Source organism: Theropithecus gelada, chromosome 1, assembly GCF_003255815.1.
Source record: "Theropithecus gelada isolate Dixy chromosome 1, Tgel_1.0, whole genome shotgun sequence".
NCBI classification, from domain to species: domain Eukaryota; kingdom Metazoa; phylum Chordata; class Mammalia; order Primates; family Cercopithecidae; genus Theropithecus; species Theropithecus gelada.
In genome coordinates, this window is record NC_037668.1 from 40,611,107 (window position 1) to 40,631,620 (window position 20,514).

Genomic DNA, 20,514 nt, shown 5'->3' on the forward strand with positions numbered 1-20,514 from the left:
TTGACTCACTGCAACCTCCACCTCCTGGACTCAAGTGATCCTCCCACCTTAGCCTCCCAAGTAACTGGAATCACAGGTGCTCGCCACCATCATGCTCAGCTAATTTTTAAAATTTTCTGTAGAGACAAGGTCTCACTATATCACTCAGGCTGGTCTGGAAGTTTTGGGCTCAAGAGATCCTCCTGTCTCGGCCTCCCGAAGTGCTGGGATTATAGATGTGAGCCACTGTGCTCGGTCAGAAGCTGGTTACTCCTCACCAGAAATACCCTAAGATTTATTTGGCCAGGCACGGTGGCTCATGCCTGTAATCCCAGCACTTTGGGAGGCTGAGGTGGGTGGATCGCTCGAGCTCAGGAGTTTGAGACCAGCCTGGGAAACATGGTGAAACCCTGTCTCTACAAAATATACAAAAAAAAATTAGCCAGGCGTGGTGGCTTGTGCCTATAGTCCCAACTGCTCAGGAGGCTGAGGTGGGAGGGTTTCTTGAGCCCATGAGGTTGAGGCCGCAGTGAGCTGTGATTACACCACTGCACTCCAGCCTGGGTGACAGAGCGAGACTTTGACTAAAGAAAAAAAAAAAAAAGCATCCGCGGTCCTATGACTCTCTGTATTCTTGGTTTGTTATCACCAGAGAAGAGTTCCATTTCTCCGCTGGAAAGATATGCCCGTATTGGTCTATTTTGGCTGCTCTAACAATATACCATAGTCCGGGCAGCTTCAAAACAGCAGAAATTGATTTCTCCCAGTTCCAGAGGCTGAAGTTCGAAATCACAGTGCCAGCATGGTTGGGTTCTAGTGAGGCCGCTCTTTCCGGTTGCAGACTGCTGTCTTCTTGTTGCATTCTCACATGGCAGAAAGAGGGTGAGGCAGCTCTGTGAGGCCCCCTTAGAAGGGTCCTAATGCCATTCATGAGGACTCTACCCTCATGAACTAAGAACCCCCCCCGAAAGTGCTGCCTCCTAATCCTATCACATTGGAAGTTAGAACATCAATGCAGGGGCCTGGTATGGTGGCTCATGTCTGTCATCCCAGCACTCTGGGAGGCTGAGGCAGGTGGATCATTTGAGCTCAGGAGTTTGAAACCAGCCTGGGCAACATGGCAAAGCCCCATCACTACAAAAAAATACAAAAACTGGCCAGGTGTGGTGGTGCACACCTGTAGTCCCAGGTACTTGGGGGAGCTGAGATAGGAGGATTGCCTGGGCCCAGGAGGTTGAGGCTGCAGTGAGCCATGTTCACGTCACTGCAATCCCGCCTGGGTGCACTCACAGTTCTCAAAAAAAAAAAATTTCAACATAGACATTTAAGGAGGGGACACAATTCAGCCCATGTCAGTGGCCATGGAGAATCCCACATCCTCCTGGAAAAATCATTCGGAGGAGCCACAGGCCTCTTGATTAGTGCCTTAGCCTGGGTCTCCTACCCGGGGCTTGATCTTGTGGGGACCTTCTGTTTTAGTCCATGTCATGTTGCTATAACAGAATACCTAGGGCTGGGTAATTTATAAAGAAAAGAGGTTTTTTTGGTTTTGTTTTTGTTTTTTGAGACGGAGTGTCGTTCTGTTGCCAGGCTGGAGTACAGTGGCATGATCTTGGCTCACTGCAACCTTCGACTCCCTGGTTCAAGCAATTCTCCTGCCTCCGTCTCCCATGTAGCTGGGATTACAGGCACGCACCACCATACCCAGCTAATTTTTTTTTTTTTTTTTTTTTTGAGACAGAGTCTCGCTGTGTTGCCCAGGCTGGAGTGCAGTGGCGCGATCTCAGCTCACTGCAAGCTCTGCCTCCTGGGTTCACGCCATTCTCCTGCCTCAGCCTCCCGAGTAGCTGGGACTACAGGCGGCCGCCACCACGCCCGGCTAATTTTTTTGCTTTTTTTGTTTTTTTTTTTTGAGATGGAGTCTCACTGTGTCACCCAGGCTGGAGTGCAGTGGCCGGATCTCAACTCACTGCAAGCTCCGCCTCCCGGGTTTATGCCATTCTCCTGTCTCAGCCTCCTGAGTAGCTGGGACTACAGGTGCCCGCCACCATGCCCGGTTAGTTTTTTTTTGTATTTTTTAGTAGAGACGGGTTTTCACTGTGTTAGCCAGGATGGTCTCGATCTCCTGACCTCGTGATCTGCCCGTCTCGGCCTCCCAAAGTGCTGGGATTACAGGCTTGAGCCACTGCGCCCGGCCTTTTTTTGTATTTTTAGTAGAGACAGGGTTTCACTGAGTTAGCCAGGATGGTCTCGATCTCCTGACCTCATGATCTGCCCACCTCGGCCTCCCAAAGTGCTGGGATTACAGGCATGAGCCACTGCACCCGGCCAATTTTTGTATTTTCAGTAGAGACAGGGTTTCACCATGTTGGCCAGGATGGTCTCAATCTCCTGACCTCGTGATCCACCTGCCTTCGCCTCCCAAAGTCCTGGGATTACAGGCGTGAGCCACTGCGCCAGTCAAGAAAAGAGTTTATGTAGCTCACGGCTCTGCAGGCTGAGAAGTTCGAGGGCATGGTGCCAGCATCTGCCTGGTTTCTTTGCTGCCTCATAGCATGGTGGAGAAGGTTGAAGGGGAAGCAGACACATGTAAAGAAGCAAACCCGAGGGGCTTCCTGGTTTTATAACAACCTGCTCTCCTGGGAACTAATCCATTCCCACAAGAGGAAGAACGAACTCACTCTGGAGAGAGGGTGCCAAGCCCTCCGGGAGGGATCCACTCGTGTGACCCAAACACCTCCCCCAAAGCCCAACCTCCCAACACTGCCACACTGAGGGCCAAATGTCAACAAACCATATCCAAACAGTAGCACCTTCTGAGAAGCCGAATAAAGTATGCCTCAGAACTGTCCATGCCAGGGACAGAAGAGGACAGCTTGTGTCTACTGGCTCCATGTCCCACGGGTGAAGCGTGGCCCTAAATGGTGTTACCATTCACATGCTTCAAGGCTACATATGCCTGAGTGCCTTGCAGCTTCCTAAAGATGACAGAGACTGATGCTGGGTGCTGCCAGGACACTCATACCCGTGCAGAGCTGGCTGCCGCCACAATGGCAGGAGTCAAGGTGGCTGAGAGAGGCCGGGTGCAGTGGCTCGAGCCTGTAATCCCAGCACTTTGGGAGGCAGAGGAGGGTGGATCACCTGAGGTCAGGAGTTCGAGACCAGCCTGGCCAATATGGTAAAACCCCATCTCTTCCAAAAATACAAAAATTAGCCAGGTGTGGTGGCACATGCCTGTAATCCCAGCTGCTCAGGAGGCTGAGTGAGGCAGGAGAATCTCTTGAACCTGAGGAAGCTGCAGTGAGCTGGGATTACCATACGGCACTCCAGCCTGGGCAACAGAATGAGACCCCGTCTCAAAAAAAAAAAAAAACGTGGCTGAGAATATGTGAGATGGGACAGATGTATGGGGTGCAAGTAGATTTTCAGGGAGTGAACACATTTCCAAACCAATGTTTCAGCTGTTGGGAAGTTTCAGATAGTATGCAATTAAATTTTCCACAGATTTCAGGCCCTGAAAAAGCAACTTTAAAAAGGCTCTCTGTGGCCGGGCGTGGTGGCTCACGCCTGTAATCCCAGTGCTTTGGGAGGCTGAGGCGGGTGGATCACGAGGTCAGGAGATCGAGACCATCCTGGCTAACACGGTGAAACCCCATCTCTACTAAAAATACAAAAAAAAATTAGCTGGGCGTGGTGGCGGGCGCCTGTAGTCCCAGCTACTTGGGAGGCTGAAGCAGGAGAATGGCGTGAACCCCGGAGGTGGAGCTTGCAGTGAGCTGAGATCGTACCACTGCACTGCAGCCTGGGCAACAGCGAGACTCTGTCTCAAAAAAAAAAAAAAAAAGAAAAGAAAAAAAGGCTCTCTGTGTGCAGCCAGCCTTCACTGGACCACGCAGATGGGACCCTCTAGGGTTACTGCTTGGCCTGCTCCACTGTGGACCACCAGCATCTCCTCTCTACCATGGTGGCCAACTGGAAGCCCTGTGGATACTGAGTCATGCCACAGAAGCCATCAGACGCATGCCATGGGGAGAAATGGCAGGGTGGGGACTCCAAGCAAGCCTGCACCAGCATCGAGGCAGAGTTTGCACTCCAGTCACTTGATGGTCACGTGGCCTTGGACAAATGATTCACTGTGTGAGGTCCAGGTTCCACATCTCTCAAACTGGGATCTTAACCCCCAGCAACCTCTTCACCCCAAAAGGCCGTGCTGATGTGAAATATCTAACATGTATGGTGAGCACTTAATCAGAGCTGTACTTTACAAACCTCAGTTTATCGACATTCTAATCATTCAATTGGTATTTCTTTTTTGTTTTGTTTTGTTTTTTTTGTTTTTTTTTGAGGCGGAGTCTCGCTCTGTCGCCCAGGCTGGAGTGCAGTGGCGCAATCTCGGCTCACTGCAAGCTCCGCCTCCCGGGTTTACGCCATTCTCCTGCCTCAGCCTCCCGAGTAGCTGGGACTACAGGCGCCGCCACCTCGCCCGGCTAATTTTTTTTTTTTTTTTTTTTTTTAAGACGGAGTCTCGCTGTGTAGCCCAGGCTGGAGTGCAGTGGCCGGATCTCAGCTCACTGCAAGCTCCGCCTCCCGGGTTCACGCCATTCTCCGGCCTCAGCCTCCCGAGTAGCTGGGACTACAGGCGCCCGCCACCTCGCCCGGCTATTTTTTGTATTTCTTAGTAGAGACGGGGTTTCACCGTGTTAGCCAGGATGGTCTCGATCTCCTGACCTCGTGATCCGCCCATCTCTGCCTCCCAAAGTGCTGGGATTACAGGCTTGAGCCACCGCGCCCGGCCTAATTTTTTGTATTTTTAGTACAGATGGGTTTCACCGTGTTAGCCAGGATGGTCTCGATCTCCTGACCTCGTGATCCGCCCGTCTCGGCCTCCCAAAGTGCTGGGATTACAGGCTTGAGCCACCGCGCCCGGCCTCAATTGGTATTTCTTAGGCACCACATACATAGGTTTTACCATTTTTTTGAGACAGAGTTTCGCTCTTGTTGCCCAGGCTGGAGTGCAATGGCATGATCTCGGCTCACCACAACGTCCGCCTCCCAGGTTCAAGCGATTCTCCTGCCTCAGCCTCCCGAGTAGCTGGGATTACAGGCATGCACCACCACGCCCAGCTAATTTTGTATTTTTAGTAGAGACGGTGTTTCTCCATGTTGGTCAAGCTGGTCTCGAACTCCCAACCTCAGGTGATCCACCTGCCTCAGCCTCCCAAAGTGCTGGGATTACAGGCGTGAGCCACCACGCCCGGCCTTGTTTTACATTTATGGGAGCCTACAACATGCCCAGTTCCAAGTTCAAGAAGGAATGAGAGCTGCAGTTCTTGTGGTCCAACAGTTTTCCATTTAATGTCACACTGTAAATGACACCAATTGCACCCCAAGAGGCTCCCACTCTGCAATATGTGAGCCAGCCGTGGCCCACGGCTGGAAGATCACATGTCATAGCTCTGCACGATCCAGGGGAGAAAGTGCTGCATGGACAGAACGAACTGGGGAACCAGTGCCACTAAGAGCAGAGCTTGAGCCCCCTGTTTACTCTCATAACCGTCGGCTGTGGGCCAGACATTTGGCTCCTTTGCAGGCAGACCAGGCTTCCCGGTGAGTCATGCCGCTTAAAATGCTGTCTGGGAACGCAGAGAAACAGTCTAAACGCCGAGACGCTGAGGACAGCCCCGCAGGTGGACTGCCACGCCCGGCTCAGCCCCTTTTTGGTCCCCGGAGTGGACAGTTCCCTTCTCCCCACAGAGGGGAGGCATCTGATGGTGGCTTCAGCAGACAATCTGGAGAAGGACCACTCAGGGTTTGTCTTGCTGACATCGTATAGCCAGCAAAACCAGGGCAGGAGAACCCTGGCTCTTTAGGACAGGTTGGGGAGAGGGCACCTGAGCAGGGAAGGAGCCAGGGTAATGGGAGAAGCAACCCCCTGGCGAGCAGAAAGGCGGCCCCCAACACACCTTCCTGGCGGACTCCTTTGAAGAGACATAGAACATGAGGGAAAGGAACGGCGTTTTGGCAGCGGGGCTGGGTGGGCGTCCTGCTTCTGACAGATCTAGTGCTGAGGGCAGACGTGGTGCACACGTTTTAACCACACACAAACCGGTCATGGAAATTTGAAAGATATTTATTTAAAAACAGAACAAAAAAGCTTTGGTATTTCAAAACCTGACAATCATCAATCACTAGAAAGTTAAACACCTCCCCTGAAGCCCCAAAGTACAAAACCACAGGTGTCCACAGGCTCATAAGAAAGGGCGTGCAAACCCGAGGATGACAGCACAACCCGCACCCTCCTACAGGCAGCAGCACAGCCGCCCTGGGGACCCCGGCCCAGCCTCGGGACCGTGGGGCCTCCAAAGGCTGAGATGGACATCACTGCCAGCACTCACCATCTACAGGGGATGCAAAAGCCATCTAGCAAAATCTGAACAAAAATAAATTAAAACTTCATCAAGAAAGAACACGATAAATTCGGAAAAGGACAGAACTTTCCCTAGACAAGAGTCTTTTCAAAAGACGGTCTATTTCCTGGGACAGAAGAAAGGGGGAAAGTGGAAGGAGTGAGTTCCATTTCAAGTATTTGCCATACAGGTTCGTTTTATTGAGTGGAAAGCTTACAAAAGGTCCACTGGCCCCTTCCCTCCCCACGTGACACTCGTTCCTTCCAATGCAAACTCTGGTGTATCCACATTCGCTTCTGCGTCACTGGTTTCCCCCAACAAGGCACAAAGGGCGGGTGCTTCCAAAGGATCCCTGGCAGCAGGACTTTCAGTGCTGGGTGTCTTGTGCAAATGGTGGCTGAAAGCAGGACTGTTAGTTCACTCAGACACTGGGATCTTCCTGTTCAATTCACAAAACAAGTGTGATTATTGTTCACTGCCAACCCCAGTGGCCAGCTACAGAAATAGCCTACGGAGACAACCCTAGTGGCACCACACCCTGGCTCTGACCCAGCCTTGCAGAATGACCACGGACTCAGTGGCCTGGGCCCTTCTGGAGCTGAGTGTTCACTGGCTCCGCTCTGGCATGGCCCAGCTTGAGCCTGCGTCTGTTGAGAGATCGCTCAGTACCCCACGAAGGTAGTCTGGCTCATTTCCCCAACTGTGGGGGGAACCGAAGGTGCCCTCAAGAGTGAGGGCAGAGAAGCCACCGAGCAGCAGGGAAAAGCAGCCGCCTGCCAAACAGACAGCAAAACCCACACGATGCACATTTGGCGCCTGTCCTAGTGCAGCTAGTTCAGAGGCAGCTCACAAGGAAGGCCTCTGTGCGGTCCTTTTTGATCTGACTTTTGATCTGTTCTTCGAACTTGAGGAACTCAGCCCTGTCTCCCACTCTTCTGCTCTTTCAGGTCAAGTTCTGCTTCCTTTTGCAAGTCCCGGTCTTGGGCCAGAAACTAGAAGCCGCAGGCATCCCTGTGGATGTGAGGGGGCACTTCCCGTTTCTCCAGGGTGGGATCTGGGCTCTTTGACTACTTGGGAACATAGACGCAGAGCCTAATATACCTCTCTACTGTCACTACAGTTTAAAAAGAGAAGACAATGGAGCAAAGAAGAGAAGAGAGGGGAGGGGAGGAAGAGTAGAGGGGAGGAGACGGGGGATGAGGGAGGAGAGAAGAGGAAGGGAAAACGCTCAGCTCTTTGGGAAACATTTTCTTCTACAACTGCTAACAAAGGCCTCCCCCTAGAATCCCTGCTGGTCTTTCTCTAGAGAAAGCACCGAAGGCCGGGCGGCAGGGCACAGTAAGCAGCCTCACCCCATGCCAGCAATGCTGATCCCAAGATGCTGCCCCGATGACAGTCTCGCAGCAATGACGGCCAAAATCACCGCTTCCAGGGGCAAACATGTCTCAGGAAACTGGAGGGGAATGCTTCTGTCCTGTGTCCTATGCTAAGGAGATGGCCACTCTGGTCCAAGGCCTGGAACAAGGGGCTGACCTCTACATGCCATGAACAGGCACATGGGGGGAAGCTGGGGATCCCGCCAGCAGTTCAGACAGAGGTTTCAAGTCAATCTAGGGGCCTGTTGCAGTTATTTTTATTTTATTATTACTATTATTATTTTATTTTTTTTGAGACAGAGTCTCACTCTGTCGCCCAGGTTGGAGTGCACTGGCATGATCTCGGGTCACTGCAACCTCTGCCTCCTGGGTTCAAGAAATTCTCCTGCCTCAGCCTCCCGAGTAGCTGGAATTACAGGCGTGCACCACCATGCCTGGCTAATTTTTGTTATTTTTAGTACAGACAGAGTTTCAACATGTTGGCCAGGCTTGAACTCCTGACCTCAGGTGATCCGCCTGCCTCAGCCTCCCCAGGTACTGGGATTATAGGCATGAGCCACTGCACCCAGCCTCGTTATTATTTTTACATGGGGTCTCACTCTGTCACCTGGGATGGAGTGCAATGGTGTAATCACAGCTCACTGCAGCCTCAAACTCCAGGGCTCAAGTGATCCTCCCACCTCAGCCTCCTGAGTAGCTGAGACTACAAGTGTGCACCACCACACCTGGCTAATGTTTAAATTTTTTGTAGAGACAAGTCGTCGTTTTCCTGCCCAGGCTGGTCTCAAACTCCTGGGCTCAAAGGATCCTCCCACCTCGGCCTCCCAAAGTGTTGAGATTACAGGCATGAGCCACCAGGCCCTGCCTCTAATTTTTTTTTTTTACTTTTATTTGCTTTTTTGTTTTGTTTTTTGCTTTTTTGAGACAGGGTCTTGCTTTGTTGCCCAAGCTAGAGTGCAGTGGCACAATCACAGTTCACTGCAGCCTCAAACTCCTGGGCTCAAGTGATCCTCCCATCTCAGCCTCCCAAGTAGCTGGGACTACAGGCCCAAGTCACCACACCCGGCTTGCAGTTATTTTTAAATGCTGACATTTATGATGGGGGAGGAGGGGAGGGCTGCCCTGGGAAGCCAGAAGACCATCAATTCACACCTGGATTTCCACGGCTTTCCCTTCCTTGTCGTCTCCTCTCAAAACACTTGCACTCTCTCTCTGGTGTCAAGGGCTGAGGGCATCAGGACACCCATTCCTGCCCAGGCCTCACCCCCCCTCGCCAGGCCAGCCCCTTCCGAGACACAGGGCTGAGAGCAAGGCCGAGATCTCGGGTTTCGACCAGACAGCGGCTTCCTACCTTACTCCTGAAGAGGGGCTTGGCTCCAGGCCCACAGTACTCGTTGTAGATGAGCTTGAAGAGGAAGAGGTGGAAGAGGGTGATGAGGGAGGCCACGCTAAACCAGAAGAGGAAGGGCAGCCCGGGGTCCTGCTGGGCCATGTGCTCATCATGGGCCAGAATGGCCTTGAGGTGCAGCGTGTGCCGCAGGTCCTGCAGGTGTGTGAGGTCGGTGGAGATGTAGAGCAGCGGCGTGATGGGCTGTGTCACCATGACCGAGAAGGTGTGGCCCGTGGGCGCCGAGGTCAGCTCCACTGGCTCGTCCAGGCAGCCCGCCTTGCAGGCATAGATCTTGACAGGCTGGCCGCGGGACTCCACAGACACATGTAGGTAGGGCTTGCCCTCGGCGTCCGCCAGTACGGCCAGGTTGATATGGTCGTTCTTGTAGCGGATGCCATGCAATGCATAGCTGTTGTGCAGCACGTCGGGGTCGGCCTGGAACTGGAGGTGGTTCTCCGTGAACTGCAGCCCCCCAAAGCTGAGCACCATGCCCTGCAGGATGCCTGGGGCGCCCACCTTCACCAGCCCCTTGCAGCCACGCTTCTGGAGGGTCAGCCTCCACAGGTCGGAGAGCTGCAGGATCTGCTGGACAGAGGACAGCCGTCCCGGCCACAGGTTCTCGGCGTGCATGGTGGCGTGGCCGCTGAAGCAGTGATCTTCATAGTTGAGCGTCGACTCCATCTGGTCTCGCTCCCTGTGGCTCAGGGAGGGGCTGAGCAGCGGGGCCGGTGAGCAGGAGAGCATGTAGTAGAGTGTCAGGTTCACGGTCAGGCCAGACGGCGTGTGGGTATCAGTGATCTTCTTCATTTCCACTCCTGCAACACCATGAAAGCTGCACGTTAAGGGGGAAGGACAGCTGGGAGGCAGAGCATATGAAATAAAGACCAAGGGCAGCAGAGGAGTGAGGTGTGCCTTAGTGATAAAGACAGCGGTGCCCGTCTCCCTAAAGTATGGGAGAAAGTCACCTGTCTTGTTTACACGACCAACTTGAGCCTGTGGGCCTGAAATCTAGAATCCTGTTAAAAAGCAGTGGGGTCTGGTGCCAGAGCCCAGAGGAACACAGATTTAGCCAGGACTTGGTGCCAACCCTATGATCAGACCTCCTGCGCCAGATCAGTCACCAGTGCTGAGGCCAGTCTCAGGCCACTTCTCCTTCTGTCCTTTCTCTCTCCAGTCCTGTAGCTTTATGTATGTATTTAGTTATTTACTGAGACAGAGTCTTACTCTGTCGCCCAGGCTTGAGTGCAGTGGCACGATCTCAGCTTACTACAGCCTCCGCCTCCCAGGTTCAAGTGATTCTCCTGTCTCAGCCTCTGAGTAGCTGGGACTACAGGTGCAGGCCACCACCCATGCATAAAACAGCCCTGGCAGAAGCATTCAATAGATACTTGCTGAATAAACACGTGTTGGGCCCCTTTGCTACTGATGGATTCAACAGCCCTAAGATTTAAAAACATACACACACAACATTGTTTTGTAAAGATGACTATCCTCTTGCCCGGTGCAGTGGCACACACCTGTAATCCCAGCACTTTGGGTGGCCAAGGTGGACAGATTGCGCGAGGTCAGGCTAAGTTCTGTATTTTTAGTAGAGACAAGGTTTCGCCACATTGGCCGGGTTGGTCTTGAACTCCTGACCTCAGGTGATCCACCTGCCTCAGCCTCCCAAAGTGCTGGGATTACAGGTGTGAGCCACTGCGCCCAGCCAGCACGTTCTAGCCTAAAAAACTGTCTTATTTTAATTTTCACTTTTCTAATGTCTGCCTTCCTCCCAACCAGAATTTAAGCAAGCACCATGAGAACAGGAACTCTGGTTCCCATCTGCACCCCCCATGCGTAGAACAGCCCTGGCAGACGCATTCAGTAGATACTTGCTGAATGAACTCAACTCTCTGAGCAACCAAACACAAGGGTTCAGACAATAGGAGCCCTGGAAACCAAAACCCCTCTCTCATCCAGAACAGGATTTTCTTTTTTTTTTTTTTTTTTTTTGTGAGACGGAGTTTCACTCTGCCGCCCAGGCTGGAATGCAGTGGCCAGATCTCGGCTCACTGCAAGCTCCGCCTCCCGGGTTTACGCCATTCTCCTGCCTCAGCCTCCCGAGTAGCGGCGACTACAGGCGCCCGCCACCTCGCCCAGCTAGTTTTTTGTATTTTTTAGTAGAGACGGGGTTTCACCGTGTTAGCCAGGATGGTCTCGATCTCCTGACCTTGTGATCCGCCCGTCTCGGCCTCCCAAAGTGCTGGGATTACAGGCTTGAGCCACCGCGCCCGGCCAGGATTTTCTTTTCTTTAACAGTCAACAGAGAGGAGAGTTTTCATTGGGCGGGAGCATCTCAACCTGCTGAAAGAAGGCATTCTCCAACCTCCCTGTGAACCAGTTGCAGCCACAAATGCCAGGATGCACTTCAGCCTAGCAGGGGTTATGTCAAGAAGCCCCCATCTGTCACCAGGCCGACTGCAGAGCTGAGCAAAGAATCAGGGGATCCACCTGCTGGTTTCACCTCTGCAAACTGACTCTAAAACACTTCACTCTGCTCAAATCAGGCCCCACCTACCAGAACAAATAACAGAAAGACCTGACCTTTACACTCAAATTTCCACTACAGTCTCATAAAAACCTTCTGAGGTAGGCGTTATTGTTATTAAATACAGGCCCAGAGAGATTAGGCGACGAATCCCAAAGTCGCACAGACACTAGGCAGTTGAGCAGAGATTCAACCTCTGGTGAAACGCCAAGCCCAAGTTTTAACCACCCCACCATCACCTTCAGTGTTACCTCTGCAGATTTTGGAGGGACATAACTAGGGTGGACCAAGTGCTGACCAGGACTCACCTGGGCTGAAGAGCTGAGCCCAGAGGAGCTGGTGGTCTTGAAGAAGCTCCGCGGCTGGCATCTCCAAGAGCTCCAGCATTTCCTTCCGGGCCAAGTCCTGCAGCGCCTTGAGCTCCTTGGCTGCTTTGCTTTTGAGCACCTGGGAGTTAATGGGGCCAGAGACGTGCACCACCCACAGCACCGTCTCATCCAGCTGCGTCTTGGGAGCCACTTGGAGGCGGTCCACTAGCTTCTTGGCGGCCACCACCACCAGGTGCACCAACCCAGTGGGCGTAGGCGGGGACCGGCCTGAGTAGAGGAGGAATTGATGGTCTCCGACCTTCTCTAGGGTACTGGTGAAGGCCTTGGGGGCTGGGCCGGCAGTGGGCCCCACAGTCTGCAGCGCGGCCACGCGCTCCGTGGGGTTGTTGAGCTGGATGCGCTGCAGGTAGACGTGGGGTCGGCCCCGGTGCGCCAGAAAGTCCTCTTGCAGCAGCACGCAGTCGCGGCCGGACCCCGCCGCAAGGCCAGAGACGGAGGCGGGCCCGGGGCCGGCGGCCACGGGGCCAGGACCTGGGGACCCGAGCTGCAGGCAACGCACGCGGCGCAGCAGCCCCTCCCGCAGCAGCAGCACCGCCTCTCCAGCTTCAGCCAGCGCGCTCAGCGGGCGCAGCTGCACAAAGGGCACGAAGTCCGGCGCCACGGCGGGCTCTCGCTCCCCGGGGGTCACCCACAACCGGTTGGCGGCCACGTCCAGAGCCAGGAAGCCGTTGGCCACCAGGGCTGGCACTCCAGGGCCCAGCGGTACCGCCTCGCCGCGCTCCCGCAGGCCGCGCCAGGCGCGGGTGGCCGCCTCCAGGCAGGCAGACGGCTCGGCGGCGCCCGGTTCACCGCGGGACCAGGGAAGCAGGTGCAGGCCGCCCGCCGCCCGCCGCGCGCCGGACCCCCCAAACCACAAAAGCAGCAGCAGGAGGCCGAGCAGGCAGAGGAGGCGGCGGGCCCAGCTGCTCGACAGCAGTCCCGGCAGCCCCTTGAGCCGCTGCTGCAGCCACATCGGGCCGCCAGGCGCGGGCAAGGGCGCGGGGGCGGCCGCCGGGCCCGCCGCCCAGCCCACCGGCCCGGCCGCCCGCGCCTCACTGCCCGGCCCGGACCGCGGCGCCCACCCCGGCCCCCGCTGCAACCGCCGCAGCAGCCGCCACCGCTGCTTCCTCCTTCTTCTCGGTGCCCTCCAGCCGTCAAACGCCGCCGACCGTCAAGCGTCGCCGTGTCTTTTACGACAGATGGAAAACGGGAGGGCGGAGGGAGGAGAGAGAGGCGGCCCGGAGAGAAGGGGGCGGAGCCACGGCGGGGGCGGGACAGAAGCTGCCGGGGGCCGGGCCACTGGTTCCCAGGCCCGAAGAGTGAAGTCCAGTAGAGTTAAGTGCAGGGGTCTGGGGAGGGCTGGAAGCATCCAATTCACTCGTGAAAAAAACATCGACCCTGCCAAACCAAACACGTGTTGGGCCCCTTTGCTACTGATGGATTCAACAGCCCCAAGATTTAAAAACACACACACACAACTTTGTTGCTGTAAAAATGACTATCCTCTCGCGGGGCGCGGTGACTCACTACTGTAATCCCAGCACTTTGGGAGGCCAAGGCGGGCGGATCACGAGGTCAGGGGTTCGAGACCAGCCTGACCAATATGGTGAAACCCCGTCTCTACTAAAAATACAAAAACTAGCCGGGGGTGGTGGCGCATGCCTGTAATCCCTGCTCCTCAGGAGGCTGAGGTAGGAGAACTGCTTGTACCTGGGAGGCGGAGGTTGCAAGGTTGCAGTGAGCCGAGATCATGCCACTGCACTCCAGCCTGGGCGAGAGTGAGACTCTGTCTCAAAAAAAAAAAAAAGACTATCCTCGCCGCAAAAAAACTTGGAACAAAAAGAAAAAGGGGGGGGGGGGGGGAAGAGAGAGAGAAGAAAGCAGAGGAAGAAGAAGAAATGAAAAGGGAGGAGGAGGGGAAGGGGAGCCATCAGAGGCCAGGAGTGGTGGCTCACGTCTGTAATTCCAGCACTTTCGGACGCCGAGAGGTCAGGAGTTCGAAACCAGCCTGACCAACATGGTGAAAACCTATCTCTACTAAAAATACAAAAATTAGGCTGGTCGCGATGGCTCACTCCTGTAATCCCAGCACTTTGGGAGGCTAAGGCAGGAGGATCACGAGGTCAGGAGATCGAGACCATCCTGGCTAACACAATGAAATCCTGTCTCTACTAAAAATACAAAAAATTAGTCAGTCATGCCTGTAATCCCAGCACTTTGGGAGGCCGAGGCGGGTGGATCACAAGGTCAGGAGATAGAGACCACGGTGAAACCCCATCTCTACTAAAAATACAAAAAATTAGCTGGGCACGGTGGCGGGCGCCTGTAGTCCCTGCTACTTGGGAGGCTGAGGCAGGAGAATGGCGTGAACTCGGGAGGCGGAGCTTGCAGTGAGCCGAGATCGCGCCACTGCACTCCAGCCTGGGCGACAGAGTGAGGGCGACAGAGTGAGACTCCGTGTCAAAAAAATAAATAAAAAATAAAAATAGGCCGGCGCGGTGGCTCACTACTGTAATCCCAGCACTTTGGGAGGCCGAGGCAGGCGGATCACAAGGTCAGGAGATCGAGACCATCGTGGCTAACATGGTGAAACCCCGTCTCTAAATTTAAAAAAAATACAAAAAATTAGCCGGGCTCGGTGGCAGGAGCCTGTAGTCCCAGATACTGGGGTGGCTGAGGCAGGAGAATGGCCTGAACCCGGGAGGTGGAGCTTGCAGTGAGCCGAGATCGCGCCACCACACTCCAGCCTGGGCGACAGAGCGAGACTCCATCTCTAAAAATAAAAATACAAATAAAAAATAAAAATGCAAAAATTAGCTGGGTATGGTGGCAGGCACCTGCTATCCCAGCTACTTGAGAGACTGAGGCACGAGAATCGCCTGAACCAGGGAGGCAGAGGTTGCAGTGAACTGAGATCGTGCCACTGCACTCCAGCCTGGGCAACTAAGAGAGGCTCAGTCTCAAAAAAAAAAACCAAAAAAACCCCCCAAAAAAACAAACAAACAACAAAAAAAACCTCACCACTAGAAACTAGACTTCCCAAAAAATATTTTGTTAACAGACCTGTCTAGCTGCATGTACACCATATGTGGACACAAATGCAGCCAAGGGCTGTCAATGTCTCCACCACACCAGATTGTCTTCTTGATGTCAGCCCTAAGTTTTAACTTATTAAATAACGTAAGACACCAAAGTCTTATACTTTGAAAATACCTTTAAATTGTGAATCATCGATGCAAAAGAGAAATTTTGCTTTGTATCCTGGGGAAAAAATTCAACGTAAGCACAGAGGCAGACAATGGGTGATTGTTTCCACTTTGGTTTCAGTACATTCCAAAGCCAGACAGTGCTTCCCAGTTGTTGGAAATTAAACGGTCATTTGAGGTGGCCTCTGGTGGGTTGTGAGCAGACGCAGAAATGTTTGCTGAGGCCAGTGCCCTTTAGAAGGAGCTGTCCAGGTGATCCTACAGTCTGCCTACCATTTTTACTTTATTTATTTTTATTTTTCATTTTTTTGAGACAAGAGTCGCACTTTGTCCCCCCCGGCTAGAGTGCAGTGGTGCGATCTCAGCTCACTGCAACCTCTGCCTCCTAGGTTCAAGCATTTCTCATGCCTCAGCCTCCCGAGTAGCTGGTATTACAGGCACCTGCCACCACGCCTGGCTAATTTTTGTATTTTTAGTACAGATGGAGTTTCACAATGTTGGCCAGGCTGGTCTTGAACTCTTTACTTGTGATCCGCCCACTGTGGCCTCCCAAAGTTCCGGGATTACAGGTGTGAGCCACCGCGCCCAGCCCTATTTATTTATTTATTTATTTAGAGAGAGGGTCTCACTCTGTTGCCCAGGCTGGAGTGCAGTGGCGCAATCACAGCTCACTGCAACCTCCATCTCCCAGGCTTACGTGATCCTCCCACCTCAGCCTCCCGAGTAGCTAGAACTGTAGGCCCTCACCATTATGCCCAGCTAATTTTTTTTTTTTTTTTTTGGTATTTTTTGGAGAGGCAGGTTTTTGCCATGTTGCCCAGGCTGGTCTTGAGCTTCTGAACTCAAGCAATCCTCCCACCTTGGCCTCCCAGAGTGCTGGGATTACAGGTGTGGGCCACCATACTCAGCCTTCTTTATTTATTTTTTATCAATTTTTATTTTAGGTTCAGGGGGTACATGTGCAGGTTTATTACAAGGGGATATTGTGTGATGCTGAGGTTTAGGCTTTTTTTTTTTTTTTTTTTTTTTGAGATGGAGTTTCACTCTTGTTGCCCAGGCTAGAGTGAAATAGCACGATCTCGGTTCACCACAACCTCCACCTCCCAGGTTCAAGTGATTCTCCTGCCTCAGCCTCCCGAGTAGCTGGGATTACAGGCATGCGCCACCACGCCTGGCTAATTTTTTTGTATTTTTAGTAGAGACGGGGTTTCTCCATATTGGTCAGGCTGGTCTCGAACTCCTGACCTCAGATGATCCACCTGCCTCAGGCTTCCAAAGTGCTGCGATTACAGGCGTGAGCCACCGTGCCCAGCCTTGAGGTACTGCACTCCAGCCTGGGTGACGGAGTGAGAGAGTGTCTCAAAAAAAAAAAAAAAAAAGAGGACCTTTTATTATTATTTATTTTTACTATTATTATTACTAGGGAAGCTAAGTGCTAGTGAGAGGTGATCGCCGATCTAGCAGCACAGAATATGGCCATCCTACTGAGGCCCTTGCTCTTCCTGGGGCCAAAAAAGGAAATGAGTAAAAGAAAAGGATGAAAATGAGAAAAGCCCCTCATGGCACCGGGCAGCTGCCCTCCAGGCCAGCTATCCTTTCTACACCTTCCCTAGAAAGCTGAGTCCTGCGCCTTTAATTGTCCACAGCACGTGCAGCACGTACCAGAAGTAACATCTGGACGGCAGCCACTACTGGTTAAAGAGACAGGTCCTCTTTCTCCATGAAGCTTGGGAAAGGTTCAAGTTTCAGCAATTTGGTGAAGGGAACAGGAAATAGATACCAAAGGAGGGGAGGGCAGGCTTTGCCAGAGTGAATCCTTTCGTCCAGGGAGGCCAGCAGCCTCCAAGACTGATTCCCCCTCCTGACTTAAAATGACTTTGGGCCGTGGGACTCCCACTGTCCAAGGGTTTTTTTCTTTTCCTTTTTTTTTGAGACAGAACTCAGGCAGAAGTACAGTGGTACAATCACGGCTCACTGCAGCTTCAACCTCTTAGGCTCAGACGATCCTCCCACTTCAGCCTCCTGAGAAACTGAGATTACAGGCGTATGCCACCACGCCCTCCTAATTTTTTTTTTTGTGGAGACAGGAGGTGGGTGGGGGTGGGACAACGGGTCTTACTATGTTGCCCAGGCTGGTCTTGAACTCCTGGTCTCAAACGATCTTCCCACTTCGGCCTCCCAAAGTGTTGGGATTACAGGTGTGAGTCATGGCACCCGGCCTCAAGCGGTTTTTTTTTTTTTTTTTTTTTCTATTTATAGTACATTACCATTGAGGTTCTCCTGGGGCTACAGCAAATGGAGAGTTAGAGCTGGGTTCCAATGCTGCCTCCCTTGCTGTAGTTCTGCATCAGTTGTGTGGCGTCGAGCAGATGGGACAATACTGCTTAATTAGCAAGGCTGCTGTGAGCAGGGAATGAGGGAGAGTTTTGAAAATGGAAACAGGGCCAGGTGCATTGGCTCACGTGTGTAATCCCAGCACTTCGGGAGGCTGAGGAAGGAGGATGTCTTAAGCTCAGGAGTTTGAGACCAGTCTGGCCAACATGGTGAAACCTTGCCTCAAAAAAAAAAAAAAAAGAAAAAAAAATTAGCCAGGCAAGGTGCACGCTTGTAGTCCCAGCTACTCAGGAGGCTAAGGTGGGAGAATCACCTGAGCCCAGGAAGTTGAGGCTGCAGCAGGCCATAATCACATCACTGCACTCCAGCCTGGGCAACAAAGTGAGACCCTGTCTCAAAAAAAAAAAAAGAGAAAATTGAACCAGCCAATACATGCTCCTTCTCCTCCCTCTGCTCCTCCTGGCATTTCCTCTTCCTCCAGGGGTCTGGAGTCTGAGTCTGCATCCTCCTGAATCCAAAACATCCGGTGGATTCTGGCACCAAGTCCTGTCTCCAGATGCTGAAACTCCCAGTCCTGGGTCCCAGCTGGGAGGTAGAGGCCCTGGATTCCGCTCACGCCTCTTCCTTTTACTTGCCTTGTGACCTTGAGCTTGCTGCCCGGTGTGGCTGGATATCTCTTGTACTATCTGTACAATAAGCACATCTCCATACAATGAGATGATTTCCACGGTTCCCTGTGACTGACTCTATCTTTTTTTTTTAATAGAGATGGGGGAGGGGTCTTGCTATAGTGCCCAGGCTGGTCTGGAACTCCTGGGGCTAAGCAGTCCTCCCGCCTTGGCCTCCCAAAGTGCTGGGATTACAGGCATGAGTCTCTGTGCCGGCCTGTACCTATATTCTAAAAACAGCATGTATTGATTTTGTTTGAATATTTTTTTTTTCAAGATGTAGTTTTGCTCTTCTTGCCCAGGCTAGAGTGCCGTGCAATGGGGCGATCTCGGCTCACCACAACCTCCGCCTCCCAGGTTCAAGAAATTCTCCGGGCCGGGCACAGTGGCTCAAGCCTGTAATCCCAGCACTCTGGGAGGCCAAGACGGGCAGATCACGAGGTCAGGAGATCGAGACCATCCTGGCTAACATGGTGAAACCCCATCTCTACTAAAAAATAAAAAATAAAAAAAAATCTAGCTGGGGGAGGTGGCAGGCGCCTGTAGTCCCAGCTACTCGGGAGGCTGAGGCAGGAAAATGGCATAAACCTGGGAGGCGGAGCTTGCAGTGAGCTGAGATCCGGCCACTGCACTCCAGCCTGGGTGACAGAGCGAGACTCCGTCTCAAAAAAAAAAAAAAAGAAATTCTCCTGCCTCAGCCTCCCAAGTAGCTGGGATTACAGGCACACACCACCATGCCTGGAGAATTTTGTATTTTTAGTAGAGACAAGGTTTCTCCATGTTGGTCAGGCTGGTCTCCAACTCCCGACCTCAGGTGATCTGCCTGCCACTGCCTCCCAAAGTGCTGATATTACAGGCGTAAGCCACCGTGCCCGGCCAATTTTGTTTGAATTTTACAAATAGTATATGTTTATTGAAAAAAAAAATGAAAAATATGAATAACAAAATAACTACCTAGAAATAATATAAAACATAAAAAATTATCTATATAAATATGAAATAATCCCACAACCTGGAAATAATCACAGTAAACACTTGGTTATAATTTTCTTCTAGCATTGTCTCTATGCATGTATACATTGATAAGAATATATATTTGGCCAGGCACGATGGCTCACGCCTATAATCCCAACACTTTGAGAGGCCGAGGCGGGTGGATCACGAGGTCAGGAGTTCCAGACCAGCCTGGCCAAGATGGTGAAACCCCATCTCAACTAAAAATACAAAAATGAGCTGGGCATGGTGGCAGGCACCTGTAATCCCAGCTACTCGGGAGGCTGAGGCAAAGAATTGCTTGAACCCGGGAAGCAGAGGTTGCAGTGAGCCGAGATCGCGCCACTGCACTCCAGCCTGGGCTACAGAGCAAGACTCCATCTCAAAAAAAAAAAGAAAAAAAAAAAAAGAATGTATTTTTACTGAGTGGAACCATACTGTATATTCTGCTTTTCCAGTTAACATCATACGGGTAGTGTATTTCCCTGGCTGCAGCATCTGCATGCTGTTTTGTTTTTATTTTTATTTTTTGGTTTGTTTGTTTTTTTGAGACAGGGTCTGACTCGCTTGCCCAGGCTGGAGTGCAGTGGTGCGATCATGGCTTACTACAACCTCCACCTCCCAGGCTCGAGTGATCCTCCCCACTCAGCCTCCTGAGTAGCTGGGACTACGGGCACATGCCACCATGCCCAGCTAATTTTTGTATTTTTAGTAGAGAAGGGGGTTTCACCATGTTGCCCAGGCTGGTCTTGAATTCCTGGGCTCAAGCAATCCGCCTGTCTTGGCCTCCCAAAGTACTGGGATTACAGGCATGAACCACCGCACCCAGCCCATCTGAATGCTGTTGATTTAAATCTTTTCCCAGCACTGATGCATAGCCTGCTCTATGTCGTCCATTGACATTCATGACATTCCTTTTTTTTTTTTTTTTTTTTGAGACGGAGTCTCGCTGTGTCTCCCAGGCTGGAGTGCAGTGGCGCGATCTCGGCTCACTGCAAGCTCCGCCCCCTGGGTTCATGCCATTCTCCCGCCTCAGCCTCCCAAGTAGCTGGGACTACAGGCGCCCGCTACCACGCCCGGCTAATTTTTTGTATTTTTTAGTAGAGACGGGGTTTCACTGTGTTAGCCAGGATAGTCTCGATCTCCTGACCTCGTGATCCACCCGCCTCGGCCTCCCAAAGTGCTGGGATTACAGGCTTGAGCCACCGCGCCCGGCCGACATTCCTTCTCTCCCACCCCTTTGCCCCCTGCCAGCCTCGGGTTGCA

General features: G+C 52.5%; 1 protein-coding gene across 2 annotated transcripts; it reads right to left on the reverse strand.

Annotated features, from left to right (window-relative positions):
• Positions 1 to 6,094: 6,094 nt before the first annotated feature.
• Positions 6,095 to 13,303, reverse strand: KIAA2013 (KIAA2013 ortholog). 2 transcript variants are annotated; one of them, XM_025404430.1, is made up of 3 exons: positions 11,988 to 13,303; positions 9,114 to 9,967; positions 6,095 to 6,825 (listed from the first exon to the last, which is right to left on the reverse strand). In XM_025404430.1, exons 1-3 carry the CDS (start codon positions 13,018 to 13,020, stop codon positions 6,808 to 6,810), a joined length of 1,905 nt encoding a protein of 634 aa, XP_025260215.1. In that variant the 5' UTR covers positions 13,021 to 13,303; the 3' UTR covers positions 6,095 to 6,807. The 2 variants fall into 2 exon arrangements, with proteins under 2 accessions (XP_025260215.1, XP_025260205.1); XM_025404420.1 differs by lacking the exon at positions 6,095 to 6,825 and having other exon boundaries at positions 8,640 to 9,967.
• Positions 13,304 to 20,514: the final 7,211 nt, after the last annotated feature.

Bases quoted from the DNA above. Each gene is read 5' to 3' on its own strand.
- KIAA2013 (XM_025404420.1), bottom strand. From the start codon at position 13,020: ATGTGGCTGCAGCAGCGGCTCAAGGGGCTGCCGGGACTGCTGTCGAGC. The intron at 9,968-11,987 runs GTGAGTCCTGGT...ATGGTGTTGCAG, and splicing joins GGCTCAGCTCTTCAGCCCAG to GAGTGGAAATGAAGAAGATC.